The following is a 24,203-nucleotide window of genomic DNA, read 5'->3' as shown; positions in this document are numbered from 1 at the left end:
TATATCCTAGAAACATCCATGAGTTTGTTTTACGTTTGCTTCAATTGTCAAACTAAAAAGACAACATGTTATAAATGCTATTTAATGGTCTTATTAAAAGTAGCTGAATAGTAGCTCCGCTCTTTCTGCGCGAACAGTTATATGCCAATGGTGGTGCCATATCAAAGCGGCCTAAAAGGAACCAGTTCTGCTAACCCTCAAGATGTTTTGTTTACTTGCAGTAAAAAGAGCGATTGCGCATTTTCTTCTTGCCAATATTTCTACCATAAACGTTTAAAATGTCCAAATACATTTTTACCATAAACGCTTATAATTTGCAAGTATATTTTTTAGGTTGAAATGCCTTGATCACCTTTTTTTAATTTATTTGAGACAAATAAAATTTGTAGGTAAATTTGCTTCATTATTGATCCGTGCATGATGAATATTATTTGTTTGTTTTCTCTAGCACAATCTAGAATTTCACTTGTAAAAAATGATATAAGAAAAGTCGAGAGAAATATATTCTTAACAGAAGACGAGATTGATGATAAGAAAAAGACAGTTCATCAGTTGCAATGCGGTAAATTGTTACAAATCTTGAATTCATTATGTATACTTTCGCTAAACTGCAAAAAATTGCAGAAAATGAAGAGATAGTTTTCATTTAAGTAGATTATATACAGTTTCTACTTTTTTCTTCTACAAAAGTTCTTGTTTTGCAATGCTTGTGTTTTGCTTCATCCTTATAACGGGCAGTGGCGTAGCGTGACCTTTCTCGCTGGGGGTGTAAGAGATGTAAAACCTAATTTTACCGACGGAAATTCTTTTACTACATTTGGTATAAATTATTTTTGTTATAAATGTAATTCTGCCGACGATATCTCTGAAAGTTGTGGGGATATGACACCCCCACACCTCCTCCCTGATAACAGGTGACGTCTAATGAATACTGAGATATTCCCTGGGTTGCAAATTTCTGGACAAAAGATTTTATCATAAGCGTAAAGAATTTTATCTCTGCAAGGAGAACGAAATACTAATTTTCATTGTGCGACAATTTTTTAGCATTCCGTTAATTTTTTGTACGGTTGTTAATAAGTTTCTGGAGGAAAATAAAAGAGAAAAATTTATGAATTGGTAACTCTGTGAGATGCTTCTGTTATTGATGAGGAAATCGCTGGCATTCTTCATTTTATAAAGTTTTTTTAGCGGAGAAATCTGATGTGAAAAGAAAACTTCTAAATGCCATGCAAAGTTTTCAGCAAAGTATACAATGTCTACCATGCAAACGGAAAATCTTTTTCTTCAATACTAGACACAGCTTCTGCGACAAATTCGTAATGGGTAGGGTGCATTCATTACCAATCCCCTGCCTCCCTCTCCAACCCTTGTTTTGTATCTGCCACCCTAGTTTTGTGTCGTGTGATACTAATTGCAGAGGTATAAATTGACGGGGATGCAAAATTTCAACACTTTAAAGCTTGAATACAACTGATCTCTAATTCTACTTTTCGAAATCCTCTCGTATAAAACAAACTTCTATTTCTACTATGCTAATTTTGTAAGTGTGCACTTTAACCCTATTTCAGATATTAATTCGTACAACAATGCAACAGAAAGCCTGAAACTTCAACGCATTAGACTTGAAAGCAAATTGAAAACAGATAGAAGGTATTGTCATTAGCATTGGGGCCATTGGGCCTTGTTCAAATTTATTTTGCTTTGCGATGTTGCTGACATTCCGTTCTTTTCTCTGTTTCAATGTTTCCTTTATTTGCTTCCTCAAGAAATCCTTTTCCTGAACTATCTGTTATTATAGAAATGAAGCATCAAAAAGTCATGATTTTCAATGCAAAAACAATATGATCGTCTAGTCTGTCTCTCCAACCTTAATTCTATTACGCTAGACAAGAATGGCATAATCGAAAAGTTAAGATACACAATACAGATTTGAACCCTTTTCAGAAGATCATTGTTAGTTAATAACAGTGGAAAATTTCATATGGAGATATTTATTATAGAAATTCATAAGTTCATGCACAATCAGGTTATTTTAAATGACAACAATAGGATTTTTGCGCACATTACATTCATTTTACAAATGCTATTTCATTTAGAGTAGTGGCTATTAATTTATGTTTTCAGAGTGTTGCATTTGCTTATACCGTAGGGTGTACGAAAATTACCGTGCAAAAATGAAGAATTTTAAACACGGAGTTGATAGGTTCTATGAAGATAGTGAAATAGAGAATGCATTGAAAGAAGCTAAAAGTGGTCTAGAAACAACACTGTGCAAAAGTAGTGATTTTATTTTATATTTTTAAGCCTGATTATGAGTCTCTTTGTGCATATCTTTTCATCATCTGTTTCAGGTTTACGTTGGCAATACAAATATGTATATTTTTAAAATGCATGACTGTTGCTTTTCCCCACCTTTATGTGCCAAATTACATGACATTTTGAATTTTGATTATTTTTCATGGCAGTTCTTTTAAACAGGCTTCTTCTACATGCAAGGTTATTTAGAAAAAAATATTCTTATTTCTTATAAAAATATGAACTGTAATAGTTTTTGAAGCTCTACTTCTTCATGTAAGATAATTTATTCCCCTTTCTAGTTGAATCATTTGGTACAAAGGGGCATCGAGAGCGATTGACTAGTGGTCAGATCCACAAAGAACTGGACACGATTTTGAAATCGCTAACCCATCAAGAAGAAGGAATAAAAGCCGAGCTATCATCTCTTGATAAAATGGTAGCTAGCACTTGAAATAACTTTTTTCTGGTCCAATAAAATATTTTTCAATGTCTCGAGCTTCTCACCGACAAAGATTGTCTTTCTGTTTAAGATTCAAAGATTCATGCTATAAAGATTCAAAAGCTCATAGCAATGAAATTCTGTCCAAGCTCAAGTCAGGTCAGAATAACAATCATGTAGAAGAATAATAAATTTGTTGTTGACAGCCAAACAGAGATTTCAGATGGGGAGGACAAATAAGCCAGGGGATGCTCACTCTCATAAGAAAAGAAAGAAACTCTTTCTTTTCACTAAGATTGAGTTGTGCATATTTGCCTGATAGGCAGAGCTGTTAAAGTTGCTTATAGAAAAGAATATTGATCCTATATAACTTCAGCAAAACCACGATAGAAAAGCGAGCAAAAATCGTTTTAGAAATCTTTCTTGCATCACGATAACGCCTTTAAGCGAATAAGTAATGTCACATCAAGAGGTTACGATCCTCTTGCCATGTTTAGTCCGTGTTTAAAAGCAACTAAGATAGGGATGTCATCAGTAGCGTGGCTTTATATTTCAGACAAGGAGGGGCGGGGGGGGGGGGGGGTTGAAGGGCCATGAGTAGTAAAATTTACCAATGAATACGCAGAAGAATAAAAACTTGGGCGCTGTTTCGCCTAAAGATAGGCGATTTTACCGACCAACTGAGAATTTTGTGGACCAACTGAAGGTTTACCGACCACCCCCTAAAACCCCCGCTAGCTACACCTCTGGTAGTCATTAATCATGGTCACCCCGATGAATCTTTCAGAATTTTAGGATGATATACTAAGATAAAAAGAACTGTATCTGTATGTTACTGTTACTGAGATCTACAAAACGTAGCTCAATTATATACAGTTTGTTCGTTTGCTTCACACAAATAGCTGTTTCATTCCTGATGTTAGCTTTTTATTTTAATGGAAAACGAATTTCAATTTTCGTTAGCAAAGGATGTGTCACGAGTGTAAAATGGGTGTGAAATCAGAAAATTGTTCAAAGGATACGCTCAAGGATTTCTGTTTATTAAAGAAAAGTGATGATAGATATTCCTATATTACGAACTGCTTTTTAGTATGTTTTCTTTCAATGCATGATTGATACAATGATCCTATTTTATTCTCGATTTAGAACACAAATATTTATTCAAGAATGGCTCTTAAACAGGGAATTCTTGCTTTTATGAACATGGTTCATATTACTTCTGTGAATCAAGCATACTGCTAAGACATGATTTATCAGAAATATATTTGAAACACGAAAAACATTTTCTGAAGAATGGTTTGTCATAAGTTTGCTTACCTCCTAGGCCTTCTTTCTATACTTTTAAGCATTTATAGATTGATGCATAAATAAAATTTCAGTTATTTTACCTGCAGATTCTTGAAGAGAATGAAAAAAGAATAAAAGTCAAGCAAGGAACTGAAATGATGCAGGTTTGTCGATATTTACGTTGAAGCTAAAAAGCCTGTCAAAAGTCGCGGAACACCAACACACTTTTTGTCATTAATATTGGCTGTATCTCCTTTCCCTTTGAAACTAGGATGGCTGAGGTTTATTTCCAACATTGTTTGGGAGAAAGGGGGTAACAGTGCTATTCTAGGCGATCGAGGATTGATTGAAACTGCCTAAGTGTTAAAAGTATTTTTTGCATGCATTGTAGTCATCATGAAAAAGACATATACCAAAGATACTAATGGTGACTGAATTTGGCCAAGGCTAGAATCTGCTGAAAATTGTACCCACAGAAACAACATAATCTTGACATTTTGTTAAAACAAAATTCATTTACATTATTTCAGTAAAGGAAAAGTCTTCGACAACAAATTGACTTTTTTCTTTGTTACTTATGAGAACAATGCATCTTTGCACCGCAAAGTTTGCGGTTGATTGATTGAACAGTTTTCTTAATTCCCATAATTTAGTTTTCTAAAGCAAACCATAAATTTGAAGGGTTACATTATTCTATACAGCTTTGTAAATCTTTATCGTTTGATTCAAAAACGCCCATTTGATTCATAAATTCGAGAAGTACAGTATCTAATTTCGCAGACCAAAGGTTATGGATAACCAATACTTTGGCAATTCTAGGGCACTTATAAATGAATCTCAGGTAGGCATAGCAACAGTCTATCTCATTTGAATGTATAATGAATTTTGTAGCGTAAGTGTACTCACGCCCTTTCGATAACCTTTTCCGATTCCAATTGATGTTTTACAGAAAAAAAAATCTAGACTTGAAGTATTTGTATTTGTTGTTGTTACGTCCTATTTTCCGAACGTAGTTTTTATCTTGAGACAACTTAGAAGCTGTGCTTTATCGAGCAAGGCACTTCTTCTCTATGCGACCGCACACTTGGAATTAGAGAGAGAGAGAGAGAGAGAGAGAGAGAGAGAGAGAGAGAGAGCGAGAGAGAGAGAGAGAGAGAGAGAGAGAGAGAGCGAGAGAGAGAGAGCGAGAGAGAGAGAGAGAGAGAGCGAGAGAGAGAGAGCGAGAGAGAGAGAGCGAGAGAGAGAGAGAGAGAGAGCGAGAGAGAGAGAGCGAGAGAGAGAGAGAGAGAGAGAGAGAGAGAGAGAGAGAGAGACAGAGAGAGAGAGAGAGAGAGAGAGAGAGAGAGAGAGATCGTGACTTGGTTATTTCAGGGACTCCAACCACAGACCAATTGACTTATTGTTCAAGAATCTTACCAACGAACCACCCTTAAACACTAAATGTAAGTGACTGTAAATTTTATTCTTTATTTCTCTAATTTCTGAATGATTTATGACTTACTGTTTCGTAGTAAGGAGGCTCACTGCGACTTACCTTTCTTAAACTGGTAAAAAATGTGTTTCACTGTGGTTTCCAAGCAATAGATATGGACATCTCGCCCCTGAAGCCGAAGTTATTTGCGTACTTAAGGGTAAAATGTAATGAAGAATGAACGCCGACGTTCTTTTTCATACGGTCATTTGGTTGGTCAAATCGACTGTGTTGGCTAATATATATTTATACTTTTACTAACAGAAAAGAAATGCTGCTCAATTAACTCGCATAAAACGCCAACTGCAAGAAGGGAGCACAAGAACAAGAACGCTGGAAGAAGAAATTCTCAAAATAGAGAACAGAATCAACCATATGAAGTCCACCTTGATTGGTTGAGATCTAAAATGCACTTGATTGCTCCACCGAACGATAAAATTACGCATCCTGACAGACAGAAGTGCCATTTCTCCTTTTCATATGTATTTTCAGTCATGTTAGTGCATATAACATAACATATCTATTTTATCTATTTTTTTATCTATTTTTTATCTGTATTGGCGATGGATTCAGAATCTAGTCATATAAAAATATCCCTTGCTCCTATAAAAGCTGCCCAGTATCAAAACTGTAATCAGGTGTTTTCCTCTTTCTCATTTAAAGTATTTGACAGGCATTAATTTAATTTGCCAGTGATACCTAACAATGTTCTCAATACCTAGGGCAAAACCAGGTCTATTGTTTTTGGGTGATTCATTTTTAGTTTTTATCTTATAATCGATCAAAAAACAGTAGTTACGTGCTTACAACAAGAGGGGTGAGCTCAATTATCTATTTGATTGAAACATTTGCCGAATTTCACAAATATATGGTCTATGAATTATAAAACATCCTTTAAGTGTTCTATTTTACTGCTGACTGGGGCTGGTGTGAACTTTAAACCATTCTTTATTGCTGAGCAGGTACCTTGCATTTTTTCATAAATTCAGTTGTTAAATGTCACCTGTGTTTGATACGTTCGCAAGTAATGTAATTTCAAAGATAGTAAAGCTAAAATTCCATTCGTATGCGAAATTGAGTAAATTTTCCTGTTTTCGAAAACAAAACGAAAATGTTACGATGCAGAAAAATGCCGAAAGCGAGGCTACACCAGCTGTTCACTTGACCGTGAAATTCTCATAGTTTCCATACATTACAAAACAGAGGAGGATGTAATTAGTACATGAACTTGAAGTCAAGTAAACTGGAATTTTCAAGCTGATTTTCAGTATAAAAGAAGAAGTGCGCATAAAGTACATTTACAGCTATAATGCAAATAACTTGCAAGCTGTGAAATTCTTATCGCGTGCAAGGACATGTTTAAATTCATCGTCAAGGAACGGATTTTTTGTCCTCGTCACGATCAATTAGTTGATTAAAGCCGTTAAAGGCACTTGAGAAAAGTCATCATAGTTGGTATTCAAGAGCAAAGAATTTATTTTTAAAGGCGAAGAATCTATAAATATCTAGTTGATTTTGTCAGCACACAATGATTTTCACAGCAAGAGTTTCAATGCTAGTTTTGTTAATATTATGGACCTCGTCTGAATTTCTATCATTCGGGCTTGGAACGAATCTTCAACGGCACCGACAAGCCAGAATGAAAAGCAAAAGAAACAGGAGCAGTATACTTGATCTGAAAATGCCAGGGTCTCGTCCACGAAAGGTTTGTTGAGAATTTTATACGAACCAAACCCGTGTGATCAACCGTTCCAAGAAATACTTCCTGTTTACCTGCCAGCTTACCTTTCGTTATTCAGCCCATTCTCTTCTCGCTTATATCATTTGCATTAGTCTTAACAAATTGTTCGAAACCAACATCTATTATATCTGACGGTTTTGGACTTCATAGGCAGCTGGCCATCTTAATGGTGGTTTGGTGGGATTGCTATTAATTTTTCAGTCATCGCATTTAATTGTTTTCAGATAATTTTAATACAGATAAGGATATTTAAATTCCAATCTTATTGTGACATGTAATTTGATCATTTTAATCCTCATTTCAATATTTTAAGTTTCTGATGTTCGGAAATCTAAGAACAGCACTGTTTGTTTAGGCAAGCCTATTTAGTTGCACCAAAAAACTGGCTCAAATGAGGAAAATGGAAAATTGTTTTAAAATGTGTGCCACTAATCAAAATTTGATTGTGGTGTTTGAAGCAAGTTTTGATAGTAGAATATTGGATATATTTGACTTTTTTAATTTGAAATCATTCAAAACAAGTTTTATTAAAAAACCTATATATTTGAATATTCATGATGTTTCAAAATGTCAACTTTGTAGGCAGAAGAGTATCTATGTACATCGAGTCCAAGACTATCATCACAAACTTCCTACATCGGTATTATATTTTCATTTCTTAAAATTTTACAATAGACATATCTTGATTTCAGTGATGTCAATATTAATCAGTATTTTGTTTACTTGCTTAATAAATGATGTGTTTGCAAGTGCATATGAAATGTCTCTAAATTAAATGAAGATTATACCAAATGTCACATGTTTACCTGCTGTAGTGTAACTTACTCCATTTTTGTGTAGATATGATGTTTGGTTATTCATCTGCATTTATATTACAATACTGTCATTACTGTAAAAAAATGGACCCCAAGTCCTGAGGACTAAAAAGGAAAAACTTATTTTTGGGTTAAAATCTGTCAGCATCTATTTTGTTCTTTGTGTCTCCGTAGCCAGAGTCAATTTTTTGTAGGGAGCAAAATACTCTCTTCTGAAATTGTGTATAAGCATATCTGTTAGCCATGGGTGTTAGATAATTTTGTTACAAACAATGAATTTCCTACTTAGGTGACATGGTGATCTGCTCATTGACAAAATTGGGGGTAACTAGCATGTCTTCAGCCTACATTGCCACAACTTTGGCATGGTTCCCAGTCCTGGTAGTATTAGGTATTGGATCACATGCAAATGCCTCCACACACCCCTAAAACCTTCTAGACATGATTTTTTTCTCACATGCACACCACCAAGTTTTCTTTAACTATTCATAAGCGTTTATTTAAACCTAATGCTCTTACTTTTCAAGGCATGCAATAGCCAGCATGCCAGCAAATTTTAATATTACCAGGACAGGCTCTGAGTTTTACAAATAATACAGTATGTAATGGAAGATTTTTTGTTTTTAAGTTGAATATGAACCACATGCTGAGGCATCAACAGCACACCATATCCTTTTAATTGGATGCAAATACCTTGCATCTAGATCAAGAATTTGGTAAATTGAAAGCTTGTATTTCCTTCTCATTCATTTATTTTAGAATCATTGTCTCATCTATTAAAGCTGGAGTCTTTTGTTATGATCCAGCAATGTCATTGCATAATGAATAATTTAAGTTCATGTTCTATAAACATAAAATGGTTTTAATAACACATAAGAGCTTTTAATTGTATAAAAAACTCTTTGAAAATCTTTATCTATTTCAACTCAAATATGATATGTGGTGAGAATAGCGGATTAAAAAGATTTTTGGAAGCTTATTGGTTTGGTTCAACTGATTCATGGTTCTGAAAAATTTAGCTATAATGCTACTGAGTATTGTTGCAAAGAATTTCATTTGATGGAATTTCCAAAAAGTTTTGTATATGATTGGATTAACAAGTTCATATATCTCCTTAAAGTATTGTTAAACTAATGTTAAAGCTTACGAGATTATTGATTTTTATAACTAGGAAATGCGATGGAAATGTGTGTGATGGAGAGGAACACATCATATATGCCTGGGCAAAGAATGCAAAAGCAATAAAAATGCCAAAAGGTAAATATTGTTGTATTACCAATTAACTTAATTTTATAGAAATTTTGGGACATGCAGTAGTCTTTATTCAGTAGCCTCTGTTGTGAGCCAAATGTAACTTAGTGTATCCTTTTTAATTTGTATCCATTCACTGTTGAAGATGAAGTAAAGTTAAGCCAAGTTAAGACATTATGATGCTAAAAAGCCTTCAAAGGGTTACACTTCTTATATTTACTCAAGGAGTTCATTCAATTTTTGGTTATAAGTAGCAGTAATATTTAATTTTTCTCATAGTCTTGAAAGACAACCTAATAAAGATTTTTGAAGTTGCTGTTGCCTAAATTGAAGATACTTTATGGCCTTAATTAAAGCTTGTTATTTTCAACATGTGCTGTTTTCCAAATTTCAAACAATTTTTTATGAGTCTTAATAGGTGTTAATTTTGTACTTGATGCTGTTATCGGTCTACGTTGTTGAATATCAGAAAATATTATACAATGGCAAAACACTATTTTGATAACATTATTTTGCAGGTGTTGGTTTTGCTGTTGGCAGGAGCACTGGCATAAATTACATTGCCATGCAGGTTCATTATGCGCGGGCTTTAAAAGGTTTGCTAATAGTTTTGTCTTTTTCTGCTTACCCCCAGCTACATGAAAGTGAAAACAATTGTAGTACAACTGCAGCAGGTATAGTTTATCCTCTATTATTTGTCTGCCAACCTTCAAATGCCTGCAGTTTTCAAGTAGTTTGGTTTCATTAAACAATGTCCAGCTTAGAAAGGGGTATGATGAGTTACCTGTGTTTGGAAGATATTAAAAAAGCTTGCCTCCTGTTATTGTCAGGGATTGTCTTAAATTGTTTACAGGTGGCATGTCTAGCACACTGGCTAACCATATAACTTTTAGCAAATTCTGCAAATGGAATTCAGTTTACCAAGAACTTTATGTCAATTCCTTGGTACAGGAAATTTGTTGTACACTTCAAATAACATGCTAGGTCCATTTTTTATAATAATTGTCCTGGGCAGCTAAAACATTTGGTTTTATTTCTGTATGAGAGAAAATAGCTGTGTGTTCTATATATGATTAATGTTTAAGTGTTCACTTATTTGAATAGGAAGAAAAATGCTACAGAGTTAACAGGTTGTGTAGTATTATGCAAAAAGCCAATTTGGTGGTATACATACCACTTTAAGGAGCCTTGTGAGAAACCAGGCCCAAATGCATTTCGGAGCCATTCCTGAAGACTTTTTTGTTTACCAGCATGTGCAAAGTGTAAAAGAGCCCTTTTATTTTAGGAGCAGAAAGAGATTATTCTGGCATCAAAATTCATATGACTAATGAAAGGTATGGTATTTATATATACAGTAGGTCTAACCAGAGAAGAGGAAAAGTAAGATTTGAGGTGGTGTGACACCCTCATTCAAGGAATCTCCTATCAAGAGCCAATAACTGTGAATGTTACCTGCTATTATTAGCAACCTCTTTTTTCTTCTCTATTTTTATGTTGTCTTTGAATTTCTTCTTTTAAAAACATGGAATGCATTGTTTTCCAGTTTTGAAGGCTCTAAGGGGTGTCATTATATATTTCATCATTTCATATTTCATCATTTCAACTATTGTCTGCTTCAATGGAAAGAGGGGTTGACCCACTGTTTACCTGCAACTATATTCTTAACCAAGGAAAAAAGGAGGATATTGTGAATTTGAGCTGCTAAAAGGCCAAGAGTAAAAGATAATTGTATCCGTTTTAGAGTTTTGGGGGCTACTCCTTTTCAGCTCCCCTCCTTCAGCAGTCCCTTCTTCATTTAGAATTTTTGAGTCAATTGTCCTTCGTGTAACGTTTAATTGTGAGTTTCTTTCAATAGGGTGAAACATCGAGCTAAAATTTTCATGCTGGGAGCTGGAGAAGCTAAGATACCACCTCGGTCAATCGGTGATTCATATTACATTCATTATAACTTGTTATTACCCTGTTATGTGTAATTATTTCTAGGTTAACTTTTCATGGTTACATTAAGGTTTTATGATTGCCAATGAATTTAAAGAAAGGAGTTGGTCGTTAGTCCCTGATTTAAACCACAGAAATATCCGGCATCTGGTTGATTGTTCATAGTGAGACACACCCTAAATGATTTGAGATAATGGCCACTGACCATTCTTGGAAAGGTTTTTTTGCATACGCTGATAAATTTAATGCATATGTAACAATCAACAATAGACTTATGAATTAAAGCTACCAAAAACCTTCTTCGTTTGATTAATCGGGCTCCGATTTATTTGCCAATTGCAGTTAGAAAACGACCGTGCTGTAAGCCTACTTTGCAATGTAATTTGAATTTGGAAAGAAGTTCAAAATGCCTTTCATATTACTAATTTGCCGTGTTCACTTCCTGCATAGGGTTTCATGCAGACGTAGCTTGCAGATATGAGCGACCCTATGATCTGGTGCCGTTTGCATACAGGACACATGCTCATAGTACAGGTATGTGTATGTATATATCTAGATGATATGATATCTAGTGCAATGTAACCATTTTGAATACTACAATTCGCCAGATCTTAACCCTTTAAATTGCAACCATAAGAGTTTCGGTTTTAGAGAAAAACGTGTAAAAGAAAAAGAAAACATAAAAACATAACATGAACATAGGCACAGAGAATCTAAGTTTGATGGTAATTTTGAATCGGCAAGGATAAAAACAAACAAGCAAGCAGGAAAGACGGAAATTGGGATTCCTAAGACAAGCCATATTATTGGCATGAAAATAGAGAATCATAGAAATGTTATTAAGGAGTTTCTCGTTGATATGTTATCAAATTTAATATTTGATTGTTTCATGGATCTTGCGTACTCTGCAAGTCTTATTGATTATTGATTATGATACATTTTTGTCACGTTTGTTTTCCAGCCCGAGTCATTTCTGGCTACAGGGTGCGTAATGGCAAGTGGAAACTCATTGGAATTGGGAATCCCCAACTGCCCCAGGTGAATGTTCTAAATATTGTTCATTAATTGAGATTAGTAAAAACATGCAAACAGATGCCCCGACAGGATGACGGATGGCCCTGTTTAGCTTCTAAAATTCTTTCGCATTTAAAGTAATGCTACACTATGTGTTGGATTCAAACTTAGATGCTATGCTCGAAACGCTTGTACGTGTGTACTTTTGTAAATTGCCGATAAATTGTGAAATTGATAATCTTGTACGCTTGCTCACAAACATTTTAAACTACTGCTGTTAAAGGAATCCATGGGGCAGACTGAGCATAAAGTTGCCTATAGGTTGCAAACAGTCTTGCTAATTTGAGTTGTTACCCGCTTACTCATATTGACAGAATACAAGAATCTGTTTTGATATCAGGGTTGCAAATTTTACATTTAGACTTTATTTGCTATCACTGTCAGTGTTTAAAGGTCTGGTCAACTATTTTGATTCAGTATTTCTTTTTATATGAATCGCCTTTTACCTGTTTAGCCAAAGAATGATCTGTGAAGCTCAATTTAACGAGCAACGTTTGGTTAGTATATGAATGCGCACAGGTGGAGAAGTTGAGATCTGAATATGAAATAAACCACAAATAAATGAAGAAAGCCCATAACGCAGTTTTTGAAGTTCAAAATAAAAAACTATTTTGTGTAAGATAATCCCAATTGAACGTGAGGTCATTTATTTTGCCGCAAGTCTTCATAGAGAAGGGTATTAAAGCCAAAGGCATACGATTATGAAACAGCTGTATGCCCGTGTTAATGGTTATATTCATACCCACATGGGTGAGAGCCGTTTCTTTTCTATTTTACTCAGCATTTAACTCTCTTCTAGATCCATAATCTTTCAGTTGTGCAATAGGTTTTCCTAACTGATTTGAATGGTTTTTTGTTCTTAGAATCATTCATTTGCTCAGAAATAATTTGTGTAGAATATTTGTGTTATGATAAGCAGGAATCGTGCATAAGTTCCAGAAGGGAGGAAAACAATGTCGATAAAATGGATGAATTGGATAGCTTTGGGAGGCTGCGAACTCAAAGCACCTTCTCTCATAATGTGAAATCAACTGATTGTTCATGAAAGCAGAATCTTTTTCTGGTTTCTCTACCATCACCAAGAACTTCACAGTCAATTGAACTTTTTTCGACAGCAGGTGTTAGTGCCAAATCCTCGTCATTACAAGCTAGTTTCACGGGTAATACAAACAATTCTTCGAGGAAAAAATGGGCACTGTAAAAGCATCTCCTTTAGGAAGAAGTGCGATTTTCCGGAGGGGGAGGGGGGGGGGGGGTGGAGTTTAAATGTTTTACTTATTACAGCGTCTTCACTTGTTTCTTTCCTAAAAGTTCTTTCAATATCCAATGCTGCACTTTTTAACTGCTGTCGTATTTGATTTTATCCAGATATTTTACCCGATTCCTCCTGAGAAGAGAGCAATTATACATCGTGGTGATATTTTAGTAAGTATACCAACGACCATTGGCGGTTGGACTTAAATGTATATGTAACCCTTGGTTATTATAGGGTAATGTTTTACCCCATATTTAGGCTCGAAGACATATATAAATGCTAGTTCAACTTCAAGAACTTATGATGCACACTCCATGATTACAGGGTTAAACTGTCACACAATTATAGTTCCAAACAAACTTTTATAAAAGACGTGTAAAGGATTAATCTGTAATAAACGAAACAAAGCATTTTCCCACTCATTAGTGATTAATAACAAAGGATAAAAGACGTTATATTGTATCAACATGATTGTTTATAAAAGGGGTTGGCAACGGCGAATTCCATGTGCTACATATACGAGTCAATACGCTGTTAAAAGCTCCAACATTCTCTGCAATGCATTTTTCATATCATATTTAAGGCATATTTTGCCTGCATATTTTGCAAGACTTTGATGTAATGCATAAATCTTTATATCTAGATCTCATAACTATTGAGATTTGTGTTGTATCATGCCTGTGAGACTGAATATTCACGATCTATAGTAACTTAGATGCACGTTGGATCCAGCTTATCTTAATGGACTATCGAGCCTTCCGTTAAATTCAATTACAATGCACTTGCTCAAACTGGGTTGGATGACCTAGGATTTGTAGAACAGAGAACAGCCTCCCTGCCTTCAGTGATTATTTCTACTTAGCTGTGAAAGTGGAGAAATAAATTGAATAAAAAAATCTACCTCTGGCAAATCAAAGATTTAATTTTAACTAAAATAAGTTTTACTTGAATTTTGCTGACTGTTTTATGTAATTGCTTCATCTAACAGGCTGGGAGATGCACATATGATACACCCCACAGAAATCGATGGACACATATGGGGTGAGTGAAATGCTTTTTGTTTGAAAAAAGTTTGTCATTATGGGAATGGGATTGATATCTTGTTTCAATGCTCACAATATTTTATTTGTTTCCAATCTGATCATAGGCTTTTCTCTTTTTTCTGGGTATTTCCATATATAGTTTCCATAAAATTAAGAAACAACATATCCCCGATCAGAAATACTTTCTACAAATTTTCAGAAACTCCTTTTATACGTTCGTGACCCTTCTGATATTGAGTTTTATATAATATAGCTTATTGTCAGATAATTTCCTTTGAAAGAAGTAGTTTAGGATAAGGATGGTGACATCGATAAAAATGACAAAAGGTTTCAAGAAATGAACTCTATGCGTGATTTCAAAATTCAAATAATATTTTTAGCAGCATATAGTACTGGTGTCTTAGGATCAATTGCTTTGATTGATATGCTTGTTTTTGTATACGTTTTCACCGTTTTTTGCTTAGAGCAACATCAAAGGATGAAATGTGCAATTTTTACTTCATGTATTACAAGATCTTCAAGGGGAAAAAAGGTAGTGATCAAAGGGTCAGACAGTGGTATGCCTCTGATTGCGAAGACATTGAATCAGGCATATCAAAAAAAGAGTTGCAGTTTCCTGCAGACTCTGATAAGCTGCCTGCCAGCATGAAGTTGAATGGAACGATGCAACACCATCATAATCATCATTCAATGTCAGGTGATGACTTTGACGTTGATGACGATGCCGGCGACAGTGATGCTGACAAAGAAAATGATGGCAGTGTTGGCGGAGATGACGTCAACAATGACGATGGCGGCGATGGTGGCGATGATGCCGACTCTAGGTCAGCCAAGTCTCGTCAAATAGATAAAGAGGATGTGTTTGATGGATTTGATCCAGACGATCGAGAGTTGAATGAACGACTTGGCTTGGATGAAGTCCCCGAAGAGAATACAGATGAATCGGTGACAAGGGGTTCTGATACAGTTGCTAATGGAGAAGAAAACGAGAAGCGGAAGCATCACCAAAAATTATCAAATGATAAAGAATCCGAACGGAAAAAACCAGAGGCAAAATTAAGGCACGATTCTATGGAATCAGATCTCAACAATCTTGTTACACCAAAAGAGAAGACACGTGCTGATGTTGATTTAAGAGAACATACACCAAAAGCCAACGGTGATTGGCCCTATGAAAGAGAAGAGCTGAGGCATATTGGACAGGTCACAGCTTTAGGGCTGAGCAAGAAAGATTTGCTTATTTTTCATCGTGGCGACAGAGTATGGAGTGATGGGTATGTACAAACTTTTCGTTTAACATATGTTTAATGTTTATCTAATGCACCAAGATAGTTTCAGTGAATCGAGTTCATTTGAGCATATAACTTCATTAATGAACTGCCTTTTCGCAATATTATTGTGATGAATGCTAACGAAATACTATATTATCAACACTTTAAACCAGGATCTTTAAGTTTGTACGTGTTTTTTATGCTAGAAGTTGAAGAGAAAGACTGGGGAATATATCTCTTCGGTCTCCACAACTTATCAGTTTAATCCTTGTGGTTCTTTGTATCGCTTGTAAATGTTCTTATTTTTATATCTAAGTGTAAAACAGTGTCACATTTAAAGCAAATATTTTACCTGTTGCAATTTTTAGGACATTTGATGGTCACGACCGTCTTAATTCTGAATATCGAAAACAGAAGATTTCTTCACCTACTATCTACCACTTGGATCCAGAAACAGGTGCTGTCAAGAAAAAATGGGGGCAAAATTTGTAAGTACCACCTTCAGCGAGTCATTTGCAAGCATGCTAGCAGTGAAGAAACAATGTATTCCGGTCATGCAAACTGGAATTAGGGCGCTACCTGATTAAGCAGTATAGCTTGTCGAAAAAAAAGTCATTCAATTATTGAGACCCGCTTACATCCTATTCAGAATCTTGTTAATAATGTTGCATTAAATAAGCCTACCACGGTCTTTGTGAAACTGAAGTTTATCACTCATCTCTCTCTTTGAATTACGAAAGCATTAAGCGTCATATTTAAAAGTTTGCTAAGCCAACCTTTCTGCATCGTTACGTACCTATTTAGTCTTTGAAAGTATTCCATACTGACAGAAAGGGATCTGTCTTAATATCCAGTGGAACAGTGCTAGAGCAGCTGTGCAAATAATGCAATTGATGTTAAAAAAGTTTCCATAGCTCAATTGAAAGCAATGGAACTAAAATTTCCGCATTTCAGCTGGAAAACCTCAACGTATATCTTTTTTTCTATTGTAACATTTTTCTATCGACCTTTCTTTCAATATTTTTAACAGATACACTAAAAATCAGATTCGTTTACCAACACTTTTCATTTTTAAGCAGTGTTTTATTGATGTACGTGTTCTTCATAAGAGGACAATTGAAGGAAAATTAAAGATTCGATCTTAATAACATAGCTTGTTTTGAAAATACGTCTTGTATTACAGGCTTAGATTGATTTTGAACACTCTGAACTCTAGCTTGTATATCACTCTTTCAGTTCGAAAGACCTTTTTAATTAAGGCTGAATCTTGTTTTTTCTTCTGTTGTTACTCTTGAGGCAATGAATAAATAGCATTTGGCAGTCTTCAGCCAAGTTTTCCACCTGGTGCTCAACGATTCCTCTCCTTGTCTAGATTTTACCTTCCCCATGGACTCGTTGTTGATAAGCATGGAAATATATGGGTAACAGATGTTGGTTCACATCAGGTAAGGGATTGAAAGTATTTTGTATGTAGATCTTTTATGGTCGTATAAGATTATACTTGTATATTGGTTGACTGTATTCGGCAGATAAGCGTAAATCAGTCATAGCAATGCTTATTTTCATGGCGTTGGGATGTAGAAAGAATCTTCAATATTCGAAGCTTCAAGACGTTTGGTCTTTTGAAAAATATCTTTATATAAATATAATAATATATATGTTTAAAATTGAATGACTATCAATTTCTCAAGGTAACTTAAATTGTAGTCAACAATTTTAGTCTACTCAAAGTTTAGTCACTCCCAAATGCCCGTTTCGAGCCATTGAGAATTTCAACTTTCTCGACCATATTGTATGCAACGTGCCAGTATTTGCGCAACTGTGGTCTTAAAGAAAGAACCATGCAACTGCGCGGCTTTCATGCACAATTGTTGAAGTGAGGATAACAAGTGCAGTTTGAAGATCTAGCGGAAAACTGTCACTTTTTAGCTGATAAATTAACCTCAAGGTTTTTTAAATTTATTAAGAAATCGTAGCATATTCATTCCTCCACCCCAAATTTCTTTCTGAACTAAACATCGATGCATTTTCAGCCATAGTCGAACTGTTCGTTGGTAAAATTAAATTGTGCACAAATAATTCTTTGTTTGTAAACTTCTATTAAATGTGTGTCAATCTAGAATTTTGATAGATGCCGTGCAGTCCGTTGGCTACTTTTAGTGTCCTCAAAATGTTTTGTTCCACAATCATTGGCATATACTAAAGTCCTCCGCCACTTTCTGCTCCAAACTGTAAAAAATATCTTTTCTTCGTTTTCTATCTTAAGGTTCCCAAGAAATGAAAACTTATGTTAATCTAGAATGAGTTTCCCGGCCTTTTTTCTTAGCAGACTGAAATCTATGATGCTCTTAAGCAGGTCTCAATAAGATGCTTTTGGAAATGCAGGCTTTTTGCCGGTTTGAAATATGTTTTTAAAATCGATTAGAGATATCAAAGCCTTTAATGCATTGATTTCCTCATCCGTGATGTAACTAAAACCTTTACGTAGAGGGTGGTTCTAAGCAGAATGAATTTAAAGAATGTTAGGCGATGTTCCAGTTCAATCCCAACGCCAAAACATTTGCTATATATGCGTAAGTTTTATTTTTTTAATAATTCTTACATTGAGAAATTCTTCTAATATGTTGATTTAGTTGATATGTTGGTGTTTTTTATTCAGGTCCACAAATTCTCTCCCAATGACCTGTCGACACCAGCTCTGACTCTAGGTGTTGCTTTGAGACCTGGAAACGACAATAGGCATTTCTGCAAGCCAACTGATGTTGCTGTTGACTCCAATGGAAACTTTTTTGTCGCGGATGGGTAACTAGATTTATAGATTGTTTATTCAATTGAAATATCTTGTATGACTATTTTTTGTAGTAAAGTTAGTCGATAGAAAAGTTCTAATTTTCTGGATAGAAAAAAAGGGTGAAACCATACCTATTGCATACTTTTATCTTTGAACTACAGAGCTCTGCGAAGAACTAAACATTTCACTGAGCAACGCTCAACATGGCTGCTTAGTGAAAAGTTCAGTTCGTTTTGGTTGACGTTGTGCACACTAAAAGCGTTTAATTGCGTGAAATATTGTGTTCGTTTGACCGGGGCTGAAGTGTGGGAATTGGCCTAAAGCAACTTGGTCGTAATTCATCCAAAGCAACTACCCACAAGCATCATATTTCTTATCTCGGAACTTGACATTAGTATAAACCCTTGTGCGTACACCTGCAGACAATATTTGATTGCTTCCTGACAGCTTCTCAAAAACATCCTTACAAACTGCAAATTATTTATACCATTGTAGTTTTATTTCGTTGCTGCGTAAAATACAAATAATTTCAAATTAATGTTATTTGTGGATAATGTTTCGGAAGGAAATCAAAACTATCGCTTGTCTTTCTTTTGTAGGTACTGCAACGGTAGAATTATGAAATTTTCTCCAAAAGGGAACTTAATCAAGCAGTGGGGAAGGAAAAACAGAGGTGTGTTTTTGTTATTCGTCAAAAAATTATTGGAACCTTAAGTCCTAGAAAAAAATGCTCAGTTTCTAGGCAATTTTTAAATGGTATTCTTGAATATAAAATAAAGCAGACCAAAAGAAGACCGTTCTTCTCCTCAGGTCGCAATTCATACTATCTTTAGATAAAAACAATCTATGTTTTCACATTACAGTTTTATTTGAAATTTTTTCTTCAGAAAAAAAAGATTGAAGTGCTCATTTTCCATGTTTCTAAATTTCCTTTCCAGATTTGTGTAATTAAGCTATTGCTGAGTTGTCATGATTAGCATAAACTTTCTTTGGTAAGCACATTTAAGGTCAAGCAGTTGGAAGGCACAACAGTTGGAGCCTCTGTAGAATTCTTTGTTGCAGTAGATGTTTCTAAAGATGTTTATTGCATTGTAAAATTGTTTTTATACAAAAGGGTAGTTCTGCCTTATCATAGTTCATAATCCTTTAAATTTTGAAGGACGTGGCAGACCTGGTCCCGGTGAATTCGATGTTCCGCACAGCCTTGCACTTGATGACGAAAAGAGTCTACTTTATATAGCTGACAGAGAAAATGGAAGAATACAGTGTTATAATACAGATGGTATACTCCAAAAAATCATTCATGCTGAAGCTTTTGGAGGCAGGCTGTTTGCTATAAGTTTTACCCCTTTCAATGGTATGTTTGATTCAGTTTGGTCAAGGATCTTAATAGATCTATATCCAGTGTTTTCAGTTAAATTGAATTATGTTCACGCTGTCCAGTCTGTTCGTATACTGGTATATGAAATTGAAAATCAGCCATCGCCATCTCTCTATTAAGTTTTCGAAATGATACAGCAAAGAAAAGTACCCTATCTTTCGTGAACTATTTAGGGCTGTCAAAAATTTTTACGAATGTTTTCATTTATTTAAGGTGAATGAAATAGCTATCAAATAGAATGCAATACTGTAGGGGGAAATGGTGTCGACTCAAAAATGGAAAACATTGAAGTTGAAGTGCCTCAAGAATCGTGCTTTGGCCCAATTCTTTTTTCTTTTTTATATTAATGATCTTCCTAAAGCAGTGCATAATTTCACCACTTCAGTGAATGCTGATGATACGAGTCTGTGCTTTAAATCAAAGGATATATCTAGGTTGAATAAGGCTATAGACCAAGGACTTTCATGTCTTGATTCTTGGTTGAAAGGCACTAAGTTATCCTTAAATGTGACAAAAACCCAATCAATGCTGGTCTCTGTACCAAAACAAAGAATAAAATGCCTAAGAGGTCGAACCATAGCCTGCAAGTAAAAATTCGGAGACGGAGCTTGAGGGTGTAAACAAAACCAGATACCTAAGAGTTTGCACCAGATAGAGAACAACCTTAACTGGAAGGATCACGTTAGGGCCGTCTCTTCTAAAGTTTGTAGGGGAATTGGTCTCTTAAAACACGCAAAGGGCTCTTACCCCCCATCACCCTAGCCCCATTTCTGATACTGCTGCTCTATGTGGGCCTGTGCTTGTACAACCGAGATAAATCGTTTGCAAAAGCTACAAAACAGGGCTGCTAAGCTTGTTACAAACAGCAGTTTCGACACACCCAGCCAGCCACTTAAAAGAAAACTTGGGTGGAAGACTTTTCGAAACTGAATCCAAACAATGGTCTTTACAATTTCTTCACGAAAAGCTCACAATATGTTACATATATATTGCGAAAAACTTTAACTGACCTTAGGTTGCCGAAGAAAAGCACCACAACGGGTCAGACGTGTTTTTCTTTCAGAGATGCGCGAATGTGGAACAGCCTTTCAGCCGACTTTGAAAATCTTATTTGGGGAATTATACCTTATTGTTTGTGTTCTGTTTTGTAATATCAAGCTTATTATTCTACTTTATTTTGTTAGAAAATGGCGCAAACTGTTCTAGGACGTTTTGTTAGCTGAATGCAATTCACAGCTGATAGTTGCTTCGTGAAGTTTTTACATCAGTCGCTTTTGAATTTGTGGAAGTATCACAAGAGAGCTAAGAATGTTGCAGTCCTATATATAAATTCTCGATCTTCTTAAAATGATATCTCCAATATATGCGTTTTCTTCACAGGGGGACTACTCTATGCTGTAAGTGGACCATCTCTTCTTCCCAGCGGCCCCAGACCATCGGGTTTTACAATTGACCCAAAATCAGGAAAAGTTCTTGGCAAATGGAGTCCTTTTTCTAAGGTAACTTCTAGGTTGTATCGATACTTTTTATCGTCATGGTTACTTATTTGTTAAACGTGTTTCCAGTAGGTAGGTTTAGTATCATTGTGTAGGTATAAAATGTTTTTTTTGTGACATGATTTACTTTATGGTGCTTAAAACGCATTCTTTAAACCTCAGCTTTGTTTTAATTGCCGTTCAAAATTATTTCATTATTGTTCTTCCAGGGATTTGGCAGACCGCATGATGTACAAGTTACTAAAGACAACTCTGCTGTGTTTGTCTGTGAAATTGGCCCGAATCGAGTGTGGAAATTCAATTTGCCAGAAAAAGAAACACAAAAAATGATTAAAGGTGAGGGAGAAAATATGAAAGAAATGAATTTCTCTGCAATGCTAGATAAGAAAGACCCAGATACTTGCTTGTTGTTCTAAATACTCCTTCCGTTGGTGTGATTCCTGATGTAGAGAGACATAGTTGAATTCAACATGTTACTTGCTCTTTTAACTTCATTAATTTCATCGCTATGCTAAATTATTTTCATCTGACAAACGAGTGATTTTTCTTATTTTTGAAACTGCATGTAAGTGCTGGATTTTGCACTTCTAGATTCCGAAATGAGCAAGGAGGACCGTAGATCTGAGAAAGAGGATGTGCTACCTGCAGAACCAAAAACCACTTTCACTCAGAAAGGTGACGTCAAAGACAAACAGAAGAACATCTCTCTACCACCTTACAAAATAAGAAAGCCAGAAGATGAATCAAACCTTATACCAGCCATTGTGGTTGTTGTGGTCCTAGCCACACCTATAGCACTTATCTGCGCTGCTGCGACCATCCAGCACTTGAGATTTAAACATCAAAGAGAGAAGGCATTGCGAAGGAGGAACGAGGATGCGTTGTCTTCTAAGCCGAAACACGGTTGCTTTAGTTGTTGCCGAACAAAGAAGTATTATTATGACCATAAGCGAGGCTTTGATAAACTGATTGGAGAAGATGACAGTGACGAGAGTGAAGATGATTATTTTGTTAGAAAAGGTGCAATTTAAAGGGTTATTATATGTCCCAAATCGCTCCTATTCCTTTCCACCTTTCTACTCTAATACCTACTCCTATAATTTTTCAATATTCTTTATGATATACCCAAGTTGAATTTTAAAAACCAAATAGCAATTTGAAATTCATTCAAAAGCAAGGCAGAAACGTTATCTGTTGGTCATTTTATATGTTTATCTGTAACTGATAAGCCTTCCCAATACCTATCCAATGTTTCCCCGAGAATCATAAACTTAGAAAACCGAATCTTGCATGCTGTGCTAAAACTGATGTAAATCTCTCAATTCAGAAAGATGTGTCAGCAGCTCCAATCGGTAAAAACTGACGATTCGAGAAATAGAATCATTCAGGTTACAACAACTTCAATTTGGCCCCTTCTTTGTCTTTTTTCGTTCTTTCGGCAACTGAATAAATTAATCTTAATTTTGCATCTACGAGGAGAGATGTGTTTTGGTGCTTTTAAGAAACTATTCTTCGTTTCAAAACAAAATGCTGGAAAGTGATTTATTTAGAGGGAGAAAATAAAACTTCCTAGCTGGTCTTGAATTAAAATTATAGAACTGGGAATTTTTTACCTAAGGACGCCCTAAATTTAGAGAATTAAAAATAAGTGCATGGACAACTTTCTGCAAGAATTATGCTATTACACATGGCATACATCTTTGGTATCTCAGTTATTAAAGATAATCTTGGGCAACCGACACTGAGGTTGGGAATAAACACAGAGGGTTGAAATGAATGGGGAAGGGTTCATGACAAAGTCCAAAAGTTAATGAATAGGATAAACGTTTTGATAAGCGGGGATTTGAAAAGTTTCTATAGCGAAAGTGTCGTGGAAGATGATTACATCGACATTTTGAATTTCGAAATTTTAGTGAAATGGTTTTGTCAATGATAAAGGGGAGTTGGAATATGTTGCAGAAAGGGGTCCTTAAGAATCTCGAAAAATGAAGAGACCCCGTTCATTTCCCACCTCAGAGTAGTAAAAATCTTTTAACTGGTTTCCTTCAGGAATGTTGTCTCAATTGCAAATATTTATTGTTAATTATTGTAAAGTGCTTAGTTTTTCTACATAAATCAGTGTATTCTTGTTTTCTATTTTGATGAAATGCCAGTAGCTTAATCCTGATGTTACCATCATTCGTCGTTTTCTTATAGTCTTTTTTAAGAAGCCATCCAGTTGCCCCGCAGAGAAGTCGTTTGATCTTCAATGAATATGACGCCCTTCAAAATTGGGAGAATGGGGTGGAGGAAGATAAATTGATTGACAGTCACTTTAAGTTTTAATAACAAGCCAGTGGCGGCTCGTGCATTGGGGCTAGTGGGGCTGAGCCCCACCAAAGATTTCCAAAAACAAGTTTTAGATTTATAAACGTAAAGAAAATCAAGGTCCATTATTAATTTAGTACTGTTCACTAATTTCGTTGCTTCGAGTTTCACTGTTTGTCCTTTCTCTAGTTAACAAACTAGGTCCCACTGCCCGCGGTTTTTTTGAAAAGTAGACAAACACGCGTATCAGAAACTATCTCCCGAGTTTTAGGAGCTAGCCCTAAACTAGCAGAGAAGGCACCAATCAAATGCCTCTCGTAACTTGACTATTCAATCGATGAC

The 24,203-nt window shown here is 35.4% G+C and overlaps 2 protein-coding genes across 2 annotated transcripts; both read left to right on the top strand.

Annotated features, from left to right (window-relative positions):
* Positions 1-321: 321 nt before the first annotated feature.
* On the top strand, positions 322-6,282 carry LOC135687064 (uncharacterized). The gene is made up of 6 exons (XM_089114693.1): positions 322-562; positions 1,572-1,653; positions 2,153-2,280; positions 2,601-2,737; positions 4,135-4,191; positions 5,763-6,282. Exons 1-6 carry the CDS (start codon positions 418-420, stop codon positions 5,895-5,897), a joined length of 684 nt encoding a protein of 227 aa, XP_088970819.1. The 5' UTR covers positions 322-417; the 3' UTR covers positions 5,898-6,282.
* Positions 6,283-6,673: 391 nt separating this feature from the next.
* Positions 6,674-23,715, top strand: LOC135687062 (peptidyl-glycine alpha-amidating monooxygenase). The gene is made up of 20 exons (XM_065203508.2): positions 6,674-7,203; positions 7,822-7,879; positions 8,683-8,770; positions 9,226-9,311; positions 9,824-9,901; positions 10,591-10,639; positions 11,161-11,228; positions 11,694-11,777; positions 12,205-12,281; positions 13,686-13,742; positions 14,561-14,613; positions 15,080-15,889; positions 16,255-16,374; positions 17,259-17,331; positions 18,546-18,688; positions 19,277-19,350; positions 19,837-20,034; positions 21,439-21,557; positions 21,764-21,890; positions 22,146-23,715. The coding sequence occupies exons 1-20, from the start codon at positions 7,027-7,029 to the stop codon at positions 22,583-22,585; spliced, it is 2,979 nt and encodes a 992-aa protein (XP_065059580.2). The 5' UTR covers positions 6,674-7,026; the 3' UTR covers positions 22,586-23,715.
* Positions 23,716-24,203: the final 488 nt, after the last annotated feature.

The sequence above is a fragment of the Rhopilema esculentum genome, chromosome 20 (assembly GCF_057945365.1).
Source record: "Rhopilema esculentum isolate cy_ngs chromosome 20, ASM5794536v1, whole genome shotgun sequence".
Taxonomy (NCBI): Eukaryota; Metazoa; Cnidaria; class Scyphozoa; order Rhizostomeae; family Rhizostomatidae; genus Rhopilema; species Rhopilema esculentum.
This window is presented reverse-complemented; position numbering and strand designations above follow the sequence as displayed.